General features: G+C 36.6%; 5 protein-coding genes across 8 annotated transcripts in view; all 5 read left to right on the top strand.

Moving 5' to 3' along the window:
• The window catches only part of LOC103514531 (mpv17-like protein 2), a 12,780-nt gene extending 5,338 nt beyond the window's left edge, over window positions 1-7,442 (top strand). For 2 of the 4 annotated variants that reach the window (XM_008479425.3, XM_026827477.1), the window contains exons 2-3: window positions 2,832-3,064; window positions 6,322-7,442. In XM_008479425.3, coding sequence (XP_008477647.1) covers window positions 2,869-3,064; window positions 6,322-6,791 — 666 coding nt within the window. In that variant the 5' untranslated portion in view covers window positions 2,832-2,868 and the 3' untranslated portion in view covers window positions 6,792-7,442. Of the gene's footprint in view, window positions 1-2,827; window positions 3,065-6,321 lie in introns of all 4 variants that reach the window. The other 2 variants (XM_017446268.2, XM_017446269.2) reach the window with 1 other exon arrangement.
• A 3,731-nt stretch (window positions 7,443-11,173) lies between these two features.
• On the top strand, window positions 11,174-17,223 carry LOC103514535 (sodium/hydrogen exchanger 8; the record flags this gene model as incomplete). Its single annotated transcript, XM_017446265.2, is given in 3 exon segments — window positions 11,174-11,463; window positions 16,651-16,821; window positions 16,988-17,223. Coding segments are annotated over 3 exon segments (543 nt in total), but the record flags the coding sequence as incomplete, so codon positions are not given.
• Window positions 12,358-13,889, top strand: LOC108253041 (sodium/hydrogen exchanger 8-like). Its single transcript, XM_017446267.2, has one exon. The coding sequence runs from the start codon at window positions 12,550-12,552 to the stop codon at window positions 13,702-13,704; it is 1,155 nt and encodes a 384-aa protein (XP_017301756.1). The 5' UTR covers window positions 12,358-12,549; the 3' UTR covers window positions 13,705-13,889.
• Window positions 17,224-17,959: 736 nt separating the features above from the next.
• Window positions 17,960-18,806, top strand: LOC103514534. The gene is made up of 2 exons (XM_008479429.1): window positions 17,960-18,403; window positions 18,447-18,806. Exons 1-2 carry the CDS (start codon window positions 17,960-17,962, stop codon window positions 18,804-18,806), a joined length of 804 nt encoding a protein of 267 aa, XP_008477651.1.
• LOC103514533 lies at window positions 18,806-19,123 on the top strand. Its single transcript, XM_008479427.1, has one exon. It carries the CDS (start codon window positions 18,806-18,808, stop codon window positions 19,121-19,123), a length of 318 nt encoding a protein of 105 aa, XP_008477649.1.
• Window positions 19,124-19,862: the final 739 nt, after the last annotated feature.

Raw genomic sequence — 19,862 nt, 5'->3', positions numbered from 1 at the left:
TTTTTTTAAAGTCCGAAGCAACATTGACTTTGGTTGATATCTGGATGAGTGATAGAATAGAAAGTAAATAAAAAGTCCCAAAATGAAGAAAGAAGAAAAAAAAAAGTTCGCTGTGATATTTGAACTTGAGCCCTCTTACTTTGGAATGGTACCTATGTCGAGCGCCGATAGCTTTCAGATTAAATCCGGATTAATGCAAGGTGGAGTATTATCACCGCTCCTATTTATCCTAGTGATGGACCAAATACAGAAGAAAGTAGAAAATTCTATAGGTAAAGAGAAGATGAACCTGATGTTGTTTGCAGACGACATAGCCTTGTATGGACAAATGAATGAAGTACAACACCAGATTGAAGCTTGGAAGATCAATAACTGATCAGGGTCTAAGATCAATAACTGTCTAAGATCAATAACAAGAACCAGCTGGAAGGACAAAGTCTCCAATGAACAGATCTTGGACCAAACAAATATGAAATCAGTAGAGGACTTGCTAAGAATCAAACGTCTTAGATGGGCAGGACACTTGAGTCGCATGACGGAAGAGAAAATCCCGCAGCAGATAGCCTTCTCACAACTCCAGAGGGGAAAGCGGCCACAACTCAAACCTAAAAAACGCTGGTCGGATGTGCTAAGGGAGGACCTCAAAACATGTCGAATAAATGAAAAGAAATGGAGGGAAAAAGCGGCAGACAGAGACGGGTGGAGAGAAATGATTCACAGTGAAGCAGAGCGGACAAGAAATGAGAATATTGAAAAGGCGAAAAAGAAGAGAGAAGAAAGACACCAGGTAGAGGAAACATTTGATTGGAAATGCCCGGTTTGCGACTTCACAAAGAGCGGAAGAACTGGACAACAGTATGTCCAGTCACACATTACACAGGCCCACCAACAACAACGCCTACAAGTAAGCCAGCCCAACACCGCTCAACTCTGTGAAATCTGCGGATTTCAGACCAACACGAAATCCGGTATGACGAGCCACAAGCGTTACAAACACTCAGACGCCTTTATTTGAAAGGTAATTGTTTGCCATTTAGTGTTTGACCTCTGAATAAAATTTCGGGTAAATGGGCGCTGTGGCTAGATCGAATGAAACTCAGTCTAGAAAATCCAATTTTCGACCACATTTTCCATAATCTGAAGCCGTTCATCTGCCAAAACGGTAAATGATGTCTTCCAGGTGCTCCATTTTTTTTTTATTTTTTTTTTTATTTTTTATCACCATAAACACTAATGATTTTACACATATCCCGAAAGAAAATCATCCAAAGGACCAAAAAGGTGTCAAATCACACGATTGTGGAGGGAAATTGAGCAAAATCATGTGCAAACAAAAAATTAAACCAAATACTTCGCTTCGTTCGAGCTATCCAAGGGGCCCGTATGTCCGAACTTGGTATTCAAACACTTAATGGCATACTTTTAGCTTTCCAATAAACAAAAACAAAACATCATGACCATACCTCAAATAGTATGTCTTTTATAGCAGTTTAAAAAACAAACCTCTAAAAAAACACCCTATACTCCCCATATAATAAGGGATCGCTCAAAATGTTCAAAAATCGAACCTTTTTTTTTTTAATTTCTAAGTCCCGAGCCTGAGCCATCTACGGCGGCCGATTTTTGGTAGAAAATTTTCTATCTTGAATACTCCCCGTGTCAAGGAATCGTATAAAGTATCAAAAAATTGGATTTTTTTTTTTTAAAGTCCGAAGCAACATTGACTTTGGTTGATATCTGGATGAGTGATAGAATAGAAAGTAAATAAAAAGTCCCAAAATTAATTTCTAAGTCCCGAGCCTGAGCCATCTACGGCGGCCGATTTTTGGTAGAAAATTTTCTATCTTGAATACTCCCCGCACATACAGGCTGCATACAGGACTGGAAATAAGGGCGCCAGTGGCGATTCTTATGCCCGAGTTATGAATGGCATTTAGTCTCTTTAATATATATTCCTTAGCAGAACTATAAACAATACAACCATAGTCGAAAATGGGCAAAATATATGATTTGTAAAAAGTGAGGAGTACCGCACGACGCACTCCATAGTTTTTGTTGCACACCATTTTGAGTGCGTTTAGAGCCGCCGCAGCGCGAGTTTTGACATAGTCAACATGGAGAGACCAATTCATTTTTGAATCCCAAATAAGACCTAGGAATTTGGAACTGTTGGCAAATTTCAATTCTATGCCATTGTAGTACAACTTTGGAAAGGTAGGATTACGGGCTCTTGAAAAGAGGAGACAAACAGATTTTTGTGGGTCAGTAGAGAAAATAAGACCATTATTATTGGACCATTTAAGAATCTCATCTAGTGTGAGATAAATTTTGATGTGTGTCATAATCTGTAATATTTTCGGACTGGTTTGAGACTTCAGCCAGTCCGATTACACCATTCGAAGATTCTTTCTCCATTGGGATTTGATTTTGAATCCACAAATAAATTTGTTCTCGTTTTGTATCAGATTTGTCTTCTAATTGTTATAGAAATGGCGACGAGAATAAAAGATCATTTTCAATTTCACACTTCTTATTGATGAATATACCAAAATTATACTTGTAATTATTATACAATCATAACAATTTTTTCCATTATTACATTTGTTTTTGTTTCAGGTAGATATAATTTGAGTTATATCTTTTGAACTAACCTTATTGATGAATATACCAAAATTATACTTGTAACTAGCTGGATTCCGTCGCTTCGCTCCGGAATCCCGCTAGTTCATCCCGAGGCATGGCCAAACTTCTGGAAAAGGCATGGCCGAACTTGTATTTATCACAATCATAACAATTTTTTCCATTATTACATTTGTTTTTGTTTCAGGTAGATATAATTTGAGTTATATCTTTTGAACTAAATCGAAAATGCCTACTATATTTCTCAAGATACTAAGATCAAAGAAATTACTATCAGAATGGATAAGGATTGGTCTGGCTAAAGAAAGTATTAAATTGAAAAGAGAAAATGCCATGAAAAACATAACTACTACAAGGAAACTAATGTTTGATAGATATTTATTTGTAAGCAATGTTAGCATATCTGTGATTTTATCAGCAACAGGTGAGTCCACCACCCCCAACAACTTAGTTTTTGAAAGGATGAATTTAAAGGAACTGCTGTATTATTAAAACCAGAGTTAACAAAAATCAAAAGACACTACATCTACTTATTACCGAATTTGATTAATAATATGCCTTTAGAATTAACTAACTTACCTTTTAAAACTGCACGTAAAAAATCCACTCAAATTGCTCCGAATCTGTTGGAGTTTTCGAAAAAAAAAAAAAAAAAATCTCTTTGATTTTTGCAAAGAATTTTTCGGCAATATTGAAATTCGCGAACAAGTTCGCAAAAACCGCGAACTTGGTACCAACTTTGGAATTGCAAAAGAGAACCCCAATTTTTTATTGCATATTACTATTCTACGTAAAATTTCATGTACAATCGACTATTCATTCATTTTTTTGCGATTCGCGTATTTCGCGAAATATCGCGAACATTCAACTAACTGAAATCTACCTGTGTGACACTGTGACATATCATTTAACAATATATTTATCCTTCATGAATCATGTGGTAACATCAGATTTTGGATTGAGACAATTTTTCGCGAATACGCGAAATTTCAATAACTTTGTCTTATCCTTCATGAATCATGTGGTAACATCAGATTTTGGATTGAGACAATTTTTCGCGAATACGCGAAATTTCAATAACTTTGTCGATTCGCGAACTTTGCAAATTTCGCGAATTCGTGAAAAATGGTCTCAATCCAAAATCTGATGTTACCACATGATTTAGGAAGGAAAAACATTGTGAAATGATTTGTCACACAGTTCATTTCAATCACTTTGTAGATTTGCGAACTTTGCAAATTTCGCGAATTCGCGTAAAATGGTCTCAATCCAAAATCTGATTTTACCCCATTTTTTATGAAGTAAAACATTCTGAAATGATATGTCACACAGGTATACATTTCAATAAGTTGAATGTTCGCGATATTTCGCAAAATTCGCGATTTGAAATTCCAAAGTTGGTACCAAGTTCGCGAATTTCAATATTGCCAAAAAATTCTTTCCAAAAATCAAAGAGATACGTTTTTTTTTCTTTGAAAACTCCAATAGATTTGTAGCAATTTGAGTGGGTCATACATTGGTGGAAACCCTGTATAGACTCGTATACTAAATTTCAGGTTTCTATATTTATCGATTTATCCATACCAAAATTAAGGTGGGGTGTCTGAAATACATTGGAGGTACTAGCTAAACTAATAAATCTAATAAAGAAACAAGGGTATTTTTACTTTCCTTATCCTATAGGAAGAAAAGTAATGTAATCGGGTCAAATTTCGATGGTCAGTTTTTAGTGTCAAAACATGTTTTGAGGTCCCTAAATCCAAAGTTTCAGCCATTGGTCCGTGTGTGTGTCTGTCTGTAAACAAAATATCTCGAGAACGGTAAGAGCTAGAGACTTGAAAGGGCCGGGACTGATGGTAGGGATGAACGGGCTTGGTCGTGCGATGGGCAGGAAAATAAGTGTTGGACAGACAGAGGTTCACCACAGCTGCAGGATGGACGGGGAGTTTTATTGAACAGGAACTCATGTGTGAGGCGAGTGTGACCTATCCGCAAGCGTGTGATGACAATCTCTTCATAACGCGAGTCTCTATTGCTAGAAACCCATTCTTCAATTTTAGGTTTTATGTTTTTAAGTTTATCGTTAGTAATATTGTTCCAGGAGGTTTGCCAATTCTTGATAATAATAGTGCTTATTATGGGTCTAAAATCATCAGATGTACATTTTCTCTCTTTATTTTAGGTTTTATGTTTTTAAGTTTATTGTTAGTAATATTGTTCCAGGAGGTTTGCCAATTCTTGATAATAATAGTGCTTATTATGGGTCTAAAATCATCAGATGTACATTTTCTCTCCAGGAGGTTTGCCAATTCTTGATTTGATAATAATAGTGCTTATTATGGGTCTAAAATCATCAGATGTACATTTTCTCAAGGTTATATTATAATTAGGATTTCTTGCAGCATTGTCTACAGATTCATTTCCTTTTATTCCACAATGTGAAGGGCACCATAGGAAAGACAAATTTTTACCACAAGACTTCAGATCCAACCAATAAGAGTAGATCTTAGGGACAAGGGAGTTATTACTATATAGGTTTGATATAGCTTGAAGAGCACTCATGGAATCTGAAATAAGGATAAATTTATTATGAGGAATAAATTTGAGGTTCTTAATACAAAGCAAAATGGCCATGAGTTCAGCAGAAAACACAGAATTAACCTTGTTCAGATTGAATGAATGTACTTGCTTGTCAATAGAGTAGGCGCAACTAGTGGAATTTGCCGTTTTAGAACCATCGGAAAAACAAACAACCGAGTCGGAATACTTGCTATTCATAAGGTCAAGGAAATTTTTTTGGAAAACCAAAGGAGAAATATTGGACTTATTGTCACAATGTAAGCTAAAGTCCATAGCTGTCAAATGTGACAAGGATACGACACGAAACTTTTGGTTAAGATAGGTGCTGCGGTTGGCGGCATTTTACCGCTTTTTGGCGGTTTCCCGTGTAATTTAATAATATCTCGGGAACGGTATAAGCTAGAGACTTGAAATTTGGTATGTAGTCACAAATATGACAAGGATGCAACACAAAATATTTGTTTGAGATGGTTGCTGCGCTTGGCGGTATTTTGACTGCTTTTGGACAGATTTCGACCGATTTTGGCGGTTTTCAGCAATAGCGACAAAACGATTAGAGATATTGTAAAAGTTAGGGTAGAAGAACACTCAAATAAGCATCATTCAATAGGATAAGGAAAGTCGTGTTATGTTCACACCAGAATTTTTTATTTTTCAGGAATAAAATTTTACAAATATACAGCTTTTGGAGCAGATTGATTTTTTGTTTTCCAAATCCGAGAAAAAATCTAAACACCCTATCAACTTTTTTGTTGCCATGGCAGTTCCTAGATGTATCTATGGAAACAAAATTTGCGTTCGCGACAGGGGGGGAGGGGGGCTTAATGAACACATCACTGTATAATGCAAAGATTGCAAAGCATCAATGAAATTGAAATAGCATATCCCCATGAAAAGAATAATCGAAACTTGGGCTTGTAATATGTCACTTTCATGATTCAGCTCGAAATTCGGATTCGAAATTGATATTTTAAATTCCAGCCCTGACTATCAAAAATAGCCTTGGTTCCAGAATTTGAAATGTCTCGCCTGGTCCGGAATTTCGTTGTAGGTATGATATCCTCACATGAATCAAATCCTAATTAATTTATTGGATTTTAGGTGACATTCTGGAACAATATTATCAGAATCATATCAACACGGAACGTCCCAAGTCCCCTACACAAGAACCATCATGGAATGCAATCCGCACATTTCACATGTCCTTGTCTGGAGCCAGTGTAGGAATCCTTTGTCATCATGGGTACCGTCTCCTAGATAAACTCTATCCTGGTCGAGCCTTGTCTACTGTCTTCAAAAAAGTTCTGTTTGACCAGATCTTCATTTCTCCGGTTCTAATCTCGGTATTCTTTGTTACTCTGGGCATTATGGAAAACTCTTCTTCTATGGACATCTACAATGAGATCTATGACAAGGGCCGTCGTCTCTATATGGCCGAGTGGGTCGTGTGGCCACCTGCCCAGGTTATTAATTTCTATTTCCTCAGCACCAAGTATAGGGTGCTGTATGATAATACAATATCATTAGGATACGATGTGTATACGTCATATGTGAAACATGATCATAGCTGACAGTTGATGTATGAGAGGCTAACCTCAGATCGAGAACATGAAACAAGCAATATTCAAGATATTTAGTAGGACAGTTGTTACGCTATAACTCGCGATTGCCTGGTCCGATTCTGATGAAAATAAATTTGAAATTTGAGTTCCTTGAATCAAGACACGTCGATCCTTGAATTTTGGTGTTCCAGTTCCAATTTTGGTAGAAACTTTGATCAAGCCAATAGATAAATTACCGCATTTATGACCCTATTATACCCATATGTGTTCTTTCTATAAAAATAATTTTGTCAAAAAATCCCAATTCTTGGTAAAATGGTAAATCTATTGCTTGAAGAAAGGTCAACCATTCTTTAAATTTTTTGAGAGATTGTAAACAAAACCTGTCTTTTTTTTACATTTTTTTACGTACGACTTTTTTACGTAGGTACGTATAGGTTCCTTCTTTCCTATGTATTTCGATAGATGTGAATAATTGCATTCATACGTATACATTCGTCTCAGCTTGACAAAAGAGTTTGAGTGAGGTCTACAGTTCACAGAACTACTATATTGTATTATCTTTTGGGGAAAGAAAAAATACAATGTAAAAATTTGTTTATTTTACTTCTGAATTTTATTATTTTAGAAAATAAAGTGCACTAATACTGTTATACATTATACCCAGCATTCTTTTTGTCACCTGTCACCTCAGTTCTTATGATAGCCTCCAAGATAAGAGAGGAAAGTGTGATGCTCATATTGGTTCGGCGCGACGTGCAGCTACCTATTGCACAAAATGCCAGTTTAGAAAATTCTCTGCATCTCACAAAGGCTCCGATGGTCTTTTTGCTTCCGTATTACCTATATGTAGGTATATCGAAGATACCTACCTACCTTTGTGGATGATTTTTTTTTTTTTTTTTTTTTTTTTGTTAACTCTAATTTCAAAATTTCTTAAAATTAACCATAGATTCAAAAATTAGCGATAAATCTTAAACTCTGACGTAACGGCGTACGCTTCCGTATACAACGACGTCAATAACTTGTCCCAAAGCTGGTAGGCTTGCAGTTGCAGGCAACACAATCAACACATTAAGTCAACATGCGCGCCTGCGTTTCTGCGCAATAATTAATGTGTTTGTGCGTAAGTAACGTTTATGTGCATTTCTTAAACTCTGACGTCACAACTCTGAAATTTTTTATTACGGCAAATAAAAACACCCACAAAAACACAAAAGTGACAAAAAGGCCAAGTTCCTATCCAAAAATGTCGGCCTATGAAAGTGGTGATATCGAAAAATTAAGGCCAAGTCTGCATTTCCAGTTTTTCGTGCCTGCTGAAAATGCTGAATCTTAATTCCTTCAACCTTCTCTCAATTTCAACTTGGCTATGTTTTTTCTTCAGGTTTAATTATTTATTTATTTGAGTAGAAAACATAGCCAAGTTAAAATTGTGGTTGTGGTTTTTTTTTCTCAGTTTTTCGCTTATAACACCTAAATTGTGCGTCCTACGAGATTTAACGTGTGAAAGAATAGGTGGTTGAACAATACACATGCAATCAAATTCTTAAAAAAAAAATAAAAAAAAAAAAAAAATAAAAAATAAGGAAAACCCCATTCCAAATTTAAAAAAATAAAATATTAGGTACATCCTGATTCAAATATTGGATTCCATTGGAAAAATACTGATAACATGGCTATCATCTGTGGAATACAAGAGTATTTTTTCCGACAAATTTGTCGGCCGTTTTCGGCCTTGTTTTCTTGTTTCATCTAAATGTTTAAAACATGGGTATAACACCGTATTGACGGATTTTTACATGTGTAATACAGCTCAGGTGTGAAAGTTTACATCACCTATACATCGCTAATACAAGAATTTGTGCTGTCTGGGTAGGCGTTAATGCTATTTTTCGGCAAATTAAATACTAATAGTCTAATGTCTAAGATAGAAGAATTTAACAATGGCTTGCCTTGCAATAATTAAAACAAGCGATATTTTTTCATAGGATCGTTCAATATGGTGGGGGGAAGTGTCATACTAATCTCGAGACCTCGAGAGTTGAGAGAACTTATGGCGGCGGAAAAACCGCCAGAAAACGGCCGAAATTTCGCACTTTTATCAGTTTTTCGCTTAAAACTCCTAAACCATGCGTCCTACGCAATTTTTTATGGGAATCAAAATTAAAGTACACAAAATTTCCTACATGATGGTGTCATGAAGGAACTTTTGTGTACTTTAATTTCGATTCCCATGAAAAATTGCGTAGGACGCATGGTTTAGGAGTTATAAGCGAAAAACTGATAAAGGTGCAAAATTTCGGCCGCCAAAAGTTCTCCCCTCAACTCTCGAGGTCTCGATTTTAGTATGACACTTCCCCCACCATATCACTGATATCACGATCCTGTGAAAAAATATTGCTTGTTTTAATTATTGCAAGGTAAGCCATTGTTAAATTCCTCTATCTATTAGACATTATAGACTATTAGTATTCAATTTTGCCGAAAAATAGCATTAACGCCTAAGGTACCCTTCATGTACCTATTTTATTCTTCCTTTTATGCGCCTACCACAGGGAGCTTAAAATTCAGAAATGACGTCATGACTTCCTGATCGGCCTGGGCTGCTTAGGCCGGGCCAGGTTCACACAAGCGTCTCAACACAACGTTTGGTTTAGTTTAGTGATTAAAAACATAATTAAATGTTGTATTTTATTTAACATTTAACCCAAGAACCGAAAATTCGAGAGTGGGGATAAAAATCTCGTAGTGGGGATAATCAGCTGATATCTTTCCTCGTCATTTATAAAATAAGGAAAGTAATAGGTAAATAACATCGAATCACCATCATCTAGGTAGGTACTTTTATAAAATAATGAAAGTATATAGGTAAATAACATATTCATCATCTATGTAGGTACTTCGCCTTTTCCCATGTTGGCGTTTTTAGTCGGTCCATCTATCTACAATTCTACACCATTGGTGTTTTTTCGTCAGGATGAACCAACTTGGTTTTGGCGAGTTTATTTTTACGGAGTGCGGCTGCGGATGCCCTTTCTATCTACACCATTGGTGTTTTTTCGTCAGGATGAACCAACTTGGTTTTGGCGAGTTTATTTTTACTAGTCGGTCCATATATCTATCTACATTCTACACCATTGGTGTTTTTTCGTCAGGATGAACCAACTTGGTTTTGGCGAGTTTATTTTTACGGAGTGCGGCTGCGGTGCCCTTCCGCTACTCCAACCACGTCAAGACAATAATATGAAAAGCAACCCAATATAATTCTGGTTGAAAAAAACAAAAGAATAGGAATGGCATGAGAAAAACACGAGAGGGCGTGTGTGTAGATTTTTTTTCAGTGTCGGAGCGCCACAAAAAAAAAAATGTAAAATTTAAATTTGCACGGAATTGTCATTGAAGTATTTGAAGTTGAGAAACGTCCAGCGTGGATACACCGTTAAGGTCGAAGGACAGTTCACGAACAGCTGACTAACCAAATTGTTTAGTCACCTGACTTTACTCTTCTCTCATTGGTGGAAAATTATTGAAATCTTCGTTTACATTTTGCAGTCCCGGTCTGTATTAATTTTCAATTTCAGTGGATTGTGGCATTGTGGATTCAAGTGATGCTGTGATGCTGATTTCAGCAATTCGGTGTTCGGTGGCACTAGCACTAGGCACTACTAGTGTTGGGAATAATCTATTATTTCACATAATCGATTATCAATAATCGATTATAAAAAATAATCGATTAATCGATTAATAATCGATTATTCTAATACGTGGAAAAGTAGGGATGTAAATGAGTTGCAAATATATCGATAAATCGATATATCGGCCCCTCAAATATATCGATATCGATATATCGGGGGAAATACAAAATAACAAAAGGTTATCACCGCGCAAAATATGGATTAGAGAAAGTTTTCGAAATATGGAAAAGAGGAAAAAGAAGAAAATCATATTAAGAGAGAAATTTCAAAACAGTAGAATGATGGAAGGTACAGAAGGGAATTGGAGGGAGAAATTGGAAGATGGGAAAGAAATATTTAAATAAAGGAAGGGAGAATTCAGAGGATAGAGGGAAAAAAGCCAAGGGGGGGGGGCACAAAAAAGTTCAAGACGAAAGAATTAGAATAGATCAGTTGCGCTTACTTGGGTGATGTTTCAAAGTCATAGAGCAGGAAAAATGAGGACCAACGGAATTTTTTTCTTATACGACTTCTAGATCCCGAGATAAATCGATTTAAAAAAATACCGGTAAATCGTGAACTTTGACGTCACGGCATACGCTCATCAATTAATAATTAATCACTGTTCTGACTGTTCTTGCTTCTTGTTAACTTTTTGCTAACCATCATGTAGGTAATAACAATAATTATTTTTCTAATGAAGGGCTGTATTGTATACTACATACTTGCATACAGATTTTTTAGTTGTGTTCTGGAGATTCAGGTAGGTACTTAAAAAAATTTATTTGCATTCAAGGGACCTACATAATTATGTTTGTGTGATGTGTTTTAATCTACTCAATCTCAACCCCTTTATGTTGCAGGAATTATGGCCATCTTATTCAATGGTATTGTCATGTCACACTATACACATTACAATCTCTCCACTGTCACTCAGATTACAATGCAGCAGACCATGAGAACATTATCTTTCATAGCTGAGACCTGTGTCTTTGCCTATCTAGGTAAGAATATAAGGTAAAACACCTACTCACCGTCTTCGTACCGAAAATCGGCATTTTTTTATTTAAGCGCCAAAAATAAGGAAACGTGCCATTTTTACTTGCCACCCTGAAAACTGTTTTAAATTCGGAAAAACACTAAAACAGGTATTTCTTTACTTTTAAGGAGAATCTATTTCTTGCCACCCTGAAAACTGTTTTAAATTCGGAAAAACACTAAAACAGGTATTTCTTTACTTTTAAGGAGAATCTATTTCTTGCCACCCTGAAAACTGTTTTAAATTCGGAAAAACACTAAAACAGGTATTTCTTTACTTTTAAGGAGAATCTATTTATCTATAGGGGATCTCACTTTTTCAGCTGTACCTATCAGGGGTAGCTACAGGAGGGTCAACTTTAAAATCTTAAATAAATGAGAACTCCCTACTTGTGATGCATAATGTTAAAGGTCTTGAAGAATGTAGTGATTTGGTACAAGTTTGAGTCATATTGATTAGTGATTTGTGCTTCAAATATGTCCCACTTATGGTTCATAGGTATTGAAATGTAGACTCACAAATGAAATTTAGACTTTTGGCCCTAATGGCCTCTGGGGGGTGAAGTCCATTTCAGCTGGAGCCAGGTTCAGTTCTCAGGGGAGCCAACTTCAAAATCTCAAGTAGGAACCTCCTAAGTGTGATACAACCATGTTAAACAGCATTAAAAAAAAAAAAATGAAATTCTTAGGTACCTACATACATGTTTGAGCTAGATTTAATCACAAATGCCAGAGTTGTGGCCTATTCAAATTTTCATTTTTTGATGTTCTTCCATCAATAAGGGGGGGGGGGGGAGAAAAAAAAAATGGAAAATTCATTTATCGATATATATCGGTTTTCGATATATCGCAACATCCCTATTCGGTGGCACTAGCACTAGTTCAGTAATCAATAATCAATTAATAATTAATCACTGTTCTGACTGTTCTTGCTTCTTGTTAACTTTTTGCTAACCATCATGTAGGTAATAACAATAATTATTTTTCTAATATTAGATAGGTACCTACACTATTTTTCAACACATCTGTCAGTCAACTCTTTGAATAACATCATGACATTTCATTTTAAATCAGTTCTTTTTTATATGACAATACTATATTATGCATCAAGGACTACGTGTGAAAGCACCAGTGTTGTTAACAACTCACACCCTGTTCAAAGTTTGGATAAGATTTCCAACATAATCAGCTCTACATTGAAATCTGACAGTATATCCAACACACCTATCCTTACATCATCTACTAAGAAAGAATTACTGGAACAACTTCCTGACATAGCTAATAATGTTACCTTGGCTCCTATAGTAGTCATATTACCCAATTCAACAACAGAAAATGGCAATGTGTCATCAACATCAGCTCCTGAGCCCGTATTACCAGAAAAAGGATCGGCAGAGGAAGAGCGGAACAGTTCCATTGCAATATTCTTTGTGCTTTGTGTTCTAGCTCTTGGCATTCTACTCATTCACTTTATGCTTCAGTTTCATTTCCAATATTTACCCGAAAGTATTGCCATTGTATTCCTTGGAGCACTCATTGGAATGATTATCAACCTCATGTCAAATAAAAACATTGCAAACTGGCACAAAGAAGAAACCTTCTCCCCAACTGCATTCTTTCTAGTGCTTTTACCTCCAATAATATTTGAATCTGGGTATAATTTACACAAAGGAAATTTCTTTCAAAACATTGGCTCTATCTTGGTGTTTGCAATTATTGGCACCACAATTTCAGCGTTTGTTATTGGTGCAGGTGTTTACATTCTTGGTTTAGCAGATGTCGCTTACAAATTGAGTTTTGTAGAAAGTTTTGCTTTTGGTTCACTCATATCTGCTGTTGACCCAGTGGCCACAGTAGCAATATTTCATGCTCTAGATGTTGATCCAGTACTCAATATGTTGGTTTTTGGTGAAAGTATTCTAAATGATGCCATAGCTATTGTGTTGACTACTTCTATACTTGGTTCTGACAATCCCAACATGACAACCTGGGAAGCTGTACTCACAGGATTCAATCATTTCTGTCTTATGTTTTTTGCCTCTGCGGGAATTGGTGTGCTCTTTGCTTTGATCAGTGCATTGTTACTCAAATATGTTGATCTTCGAAAGAATCCATCACTAGAGTTTGGACTCATGTTAGTGTTCACATATGCTCCATATGCATTAGCAGAGGGCATACATCTTTCAGGTAAGTTAGTGTTCACATAATTATGTATTAGCAGAGGACATACTTTTTTTTCACTTAACTTAGTGTTCACATAATATGCTCCATATATGAATTTACAGAGGGTATAAGTACTAAGCTAGAAGAAGGGCTGTATTGTATACTACATACTTGCATACAGATTTTTTAGTTGTGTTCTGGAGATTCAGGTAGGTACTTAAAAAATTTTCACTTCATTTTTGACTGTTTGCGGATTTCGCGAACACCGCGAACAGTCAAAAATGGAGTGAATTGAAAAAATAATATCACCACAAGATTTAGAAGTAAAAAGTAGCATGATTTGACATGTCACACACGTATCTTTGGAAAACATGTAGGATTCGCGGATTTCGCGAACACCGCGCAAATCGCAAACAGCGAAATATTGGACCAAATCGAAAAAATAATGAGACCATAAGATTTGGGAGCAAAAAACACTCAGATTTGATAGGTCACACCTGTACTTTATAAGCACTTTTGTAATTCGCGTTTTTTGCGAATTCCGCGAAAACCGCGAATTGCAAAAATTCGAGTGAGTAGTCAATTATACTTCAAATTTAACGTAGAAAACGAATATTGGGCCGATTTAAAAGCAGCACTTCTCAATTCATATAGCGACAAGAGAGATGCGTACACCTTAACAATAGAACTTTGCAATCTAAAACAAAATTTCAGGACTTCGCGAAATTTTTCGCGAATCGCGATATTGCCAAAATGTCCGCTTTAAAAATCAGAAAGTTACAGGTTTTTTGTTTTTCGAAATTTTGAACAGACTCCGAGAAAATCAATTAAAGCATAAATTCTGGGACACCCTGTATATGTATTTTTTATCCTGTTTTTCGAAATTTTGAACAGACTCCGAGAAAATCAATTAAAGCATAAATTCTGGGACACCCTGTATATGTATTTTTTATCCTTTAAATCACTACATGGAGTTATACAACGAAACCAGACCAAATCACTAAGCAGCCCAAGACACATGTTTCGTCCTTATTTGGACTCATCAGTTGGACATAGCTGGGGATTGAACCCAAGACCCTTGGATTAGGAAACAGAGACCTTACAAGCAAGCCACCAAGACTTGGTAATGTGATATGGTTTCGTTGTATTATTTAAACCCGATACTCAAAGAGGTTTTTACACCATTACATCAAGTACTTAGAAATCCCACCAGAGTGCAGCGTATATATCGTCTTCACTCTATAGGTAACTGAATGTGACTAGCTTATAAATCGTCCAGCTTACACACAGCAGGATTCCGGGATATAGTTTGAATGCTTGGAAAGCCAACAAAAATATTGAAAGTTTTTTTATGATTTGTAGGATTGTAACAATATGTATTTTTTTTCTTTAAATCACTACATGACTTATACAACGAAACCAGACCAAATCACACTAGTTCTAGTTCAGTAATCAATAATCAATTAATAATTATATAATTAATCACTGTTCTGACTGTTCTTGCTTCTTGTTAACTTTTTGCTAACCATCATGTAGGTAATAACAATAATTATTTTTCTAATTCTTTAAATCACTACATGACTTATACAACGAAACCAGACCAAATCACTAAGCAGCCCGATCCCCGGCTAGGTCCAACTGATGAGTCCGAATAAGAACGAAACACGTGTCTTGGGCTGCCTAGTGATTTGGTCTGATTTCGTTGTATAACACTGATGTAGTGATTTAAAAATGAATATAGGTTTAGCTAGTGATTCGTTGTCGACGAAAATCCGTCGATAACGGCAGCAGAAATAAACGTTTCGGTCCGTTGTCGACGATGAGGTCTGTAGTCGACGAATGGTTATATTGAGACGGCTTGTCGACGTGAAAGAAAATTACGTTCACGGTGGTTCTCGACGACGAATTTTTTATCAGTGGTGCGGACCGGAGGGTGATTGTTTCTAACGGAAGACAATATTATAAGATTAAGTAAAGGGTTTTCCAATAAGAAAGCCCTGATTGTTAATGAAAAAGAGGTTGTTGGGAGTAGGTATCAAAATGGAACGTTTTTTTAATTGAAAGAATACACATTGCCATTATGAATGCAATTCAACATCAGCCATATGCCACCCTGTGCTTGTCTGCAGGAGTCATTCTTTGGACCCAATTTTTACAAAAACAATAATAATAATAACAATAATAAAAAAGTATTGAAAGTTTTTTATGAACTGTAGGATTGTAACACTATATATGTTTATATATATATATATATTTTTTCCTTTAAATCACTACATGACTTATACAACAAAACCAGACCAAATCACAAAAGCCTGATTCACACTATATGTAGTGCCAGTCAAGGTCCAGTCACGGTCCGGTATCGGTCCGATCAAATGATTGTTGAAGGCAAGTAAATGCGAGTGTACACACTAGACGTTCTAGTCAAGGTACGGTAACGGTCAGCTCACAGTCAAAATTTGGAACATTCTCGCGACGAATCTTTTTGATCGGACCGAAACTGGACCGTGACCGGAGCGAGACTGGCACTGTAGTGTGAATAGGCAGCGATCAAGCAACGATCAACATTCCTTCGTTCAGACCAACTAGAAATGAAAGAAAAATGACCGAAGCATGACCGAAGCATGAACGTTGCTTGAACGATAGTGTGAATACTCAATCTTTTGATCGGACCGTTACCGGACCGTGACTGGACCTTGACTGGCACTACATATAGTGTGAATCAGGCTTTTGTGATTTGGTCTGGTTTTGTTGTATAAGTCATGTAGTGATTTAAAGGAAAATATATATATATATATATAAACATATATAGTGTTACAATCCTACAGTTCATAAAAAACTTTCAATACTTTTTTATTATTGTTATTATTATTATTGTTTTTTTTTTGTGTGTTATTTATTATTAAGGTATAATAATTTTTATTAGGTAAGCATTGAATCATAACTTTCAGCACGTACTTATAGCAAGACTCTGGTTTTTCTAATTACAGGTTTAGCTATATTCAGCTTTCGTCATCGTGTTGAACCAGCCCTGGTTATATGGAGTTTAATTCTATGTCTGGTAGGCCGTGCCTGCAATATATTCCCACTAGCTATTCTAGTCAATCGATTCCGAGAACATCAAATCACGCGACGCATGATGTTCATTATGTGGTTCAGTGGTGAGTAACAAAGTTCCTAGTAAGCTTTAAGTCGCGGGTTCAATTATCGCTCGGGGCGGATTTTATCAAACAGATAAAGTTCATATTCGGAACGACTGGCTTTCTTTCTGACGTTAACAGTTACATTTCTCTCTATGAAATCTAATTAGATTATTGTTATTGTCAGGTCTGCGAGGTGCTATCTCCTATGCACTCTCATTACACTTGGAGTTTTCCGATGAGACACGTCACGTGATTATCACCTCCACTCTCATCATAGTGCTAGTCACTACTCTTGTGTTTGGTGGCTCCACTATGCCACTCATGAAAATATTGCAGACTTCTTCTAATCAGAAGATTGGTCGCCGTAGACGAGGAAGGAAAGGCAAGACTGCAATTTCGCTGAGTAAAACAAAGGAGTGGGTAAGTCAATTGATTACTTACTCAAGCACCTACATAATATATTATTAGATTTAGATCTTTAAATATTTAAATATACCTAGTCTACAAATCTGTAATAAAATCTCGTAAACCACTTACCAACCAATCATTTTCAAATATTGAAATCCCAGCCAAAAACAGAGATGGTGGTAAAAAGCCTTCCTTATAAGATGCTTTTCTGTTAAAATGTCCCATTTAGCTGAGGCTGAAAAGTCTCATTATGAGAAAAATTGCCCGCCATTTTTAACTTGTTGTACCTCGTAATACTTCACACACATAAAGCAAGTAAAGAACAATGAAGGAATAGTGTTGAAGAGAGAAGGTGAGATCAAAGGAAGATGGAAAGTGTATTTTGAGACCCTAGTGTATTTTGAGACCCTGTATTTTGAAGAGAACCCGAGAATGCCAACCGAGTACAGTGAACCAAATCAGGGAATAGTACGAGACATAGAGAGAGAAGAGATTATAGGAGCGTTGAGAACAATGAAGAATGGGAAAGCAACAGGACCAGACGAGATACCAGTGAGACATTTAATTTAATTAATTAATATGTTAAGGCGGTCTCTTCCTGATCCCTTGTGTGCCGCGTCCATTTTAATTTAGGACTATTGCACTGCCTTTAAACATGGTTATTGGCTCTCCCCCATTTCAAACACTCCTGATCCTCTTGCGAAGCTCAGGAGTGGTTTGATTAACAGATAAGGCTAGAGAACAGTGGATGGAAGAACAGTGTGAGAGAATTGAAGAGTTGGAAAAGTATAGTAAAACGGAAGAAATGTACAAAGTAGTGAAGAACCTAACGAAGAAAAAACCGACTGTCATCAACAAACAAGGAATGAAGAAAAAGAATGGAGTAATAACATCAGATGTAGAAGAGAACAAAACAGTCTGGGTGGAGTACATCAAAGAACTATATGATACAGAAGCAAATGAAGAAATGAATGATGTTGACAATGAGAATGAATGTGAACATGATACAATTGGAACAAAGATAGAAATATGGGAAGTTAAGAAAGCAATAAAAGAATTGAAAAATAACAAAGCATTGGGAAGTAATGGTATTCCAGCTGAAGCACTAAAGACACTAGTAATCAGTGCTATATCTAGAATTACAGAATTGATAAATAAAATCTACGACACCGGAATCTGGGCTGAAGATCTTGTAAAGACAATTCACCACAGATGCAATATTCGCTCTGAGACAGCTGTTGGAAAAATACTTAGAAAAAGAAAAATCACTAACCATGGTATTTATAGACCTAGAAAAAGCTTACGATCGAGTGCCACATGAAGAGATTTGGAGATGTTTGAGAGAGAAGGGAACACCTGAGAAGTATGTGAGGATAGTGAGAGACATGTACGAGAGAGCGACAACTAAGATAGGAAGCAGTGTGGGCCTCACAGAACGTATTCCTGTGCAAGTAGGACTGCACCAAGGATCTGCCCTAAGTCCATATCTATTCGATTTGATAATGGATGTCTTAACAGAAAATATAAGAAGACCGGCACCTTGGTGCATGATGTTTGCAGACGATGTCGTTTTGTGCGGAAGTAACCCAGAGTAATGAACAGAGAATTGGAAAGTTGGAGAAGAGCATTAGAAGAAAAAGGACTCAAAATCAACAGGACGAAGACGGTTCACTTGAACTTTGGTACGGATAGAGGAGAGTTGTTACACCTGTATGGACAAGAACTGAATGTCGTTGTCAAATTTAAATATCTGGGATCAACTCTAAACAAAGAGGGAGACTTGGACTGCGAGATAGCACATCGTGTGAATGCGGCATGGATGAACTGGAAGAGAATGTCTGGAGTTTTGTATGATCGGAGAATGAATCTTAGAATGAACAATGAAAGGGAAAATCTACAGAACCGTCGTTAGGCCAGCCATGATGTATGGCTCAGAAACTTGGCCAGTGAAAAAGAATCACGAAAGAAGACTGGAGGTGGCAGAGATGAGTATGTTAAGTTAAGGTGGAGCTGTGGAGTGACGAGACTGGACAGGATAAGAATTAAGAAATGAGATAATATGGAGCAAAATCAAAGTGACGGAAATTTCAAAGAAAATACAAGAAAGAAGGCAGCAGTGTTATGGACATGTTCAGAGAAGAGAGGAGAACTACGTAGGAAAGAAAATTGCGAGACTGGAAGTGGGAGGCAAGCGAGGGAGAGGTAGACCAAAGAAGAAATGGGAAAATTGTATAATTTGGTAGAAAATACAAGAAAGAAGGCTGCAGTGGTACGGACATGTTCATAGACGAGAGGAGAACTAACTACGTAGGAAAGAAAATTGCGAGACTGGAAGTGGGAGGCAAGCGAGGGAGAGGTAGACCAAAGAAGAAATGGGAAAATTGTATAAATGAAGATCTGCGTGAGAAGGGGCTGTCTGGAAATGAGGTGCATAACAGAACGGACTGGAAGAGACTGACGCGAAATGCCGACCCCACTTGAGTGGGATAAGGCAAAGAAGAAGAAGTTAAATAAGTTGATGTGCTTCTATGAATGGGGCTAAAAAGGCCACTCAAAGGTGGTCAAATTGAATCCATACCCGAAGAGGACTGGAACCCATAACTTCTGAACCGTAAGGTGTAGAGAGCTGAAAGTAGCGCCATTAAGTTCCT

Source organism: Diaphorina citri, unplaced genomic scaffold (genome assembly GCF_000475195.1).
Source record: "Diaphorina citri unplaced genomic scaffold, Diaci psyllid genome assembly version 1.1 scaffold1164, whole genome shotgun sequence".
Classification (NCBI taxonomy): domain Eukaryota; kingdom Metazoa; phylum Arthropoda; class Insecta; order Hemiptera; family Psyllidae; genus Diaphorina; species Diaphorina citri.
The sequence above is the reverse complement of the archived record's forward strand: the minus strand, read 5'-3'. Positions and strand labels throughout refer to the sequence as shown.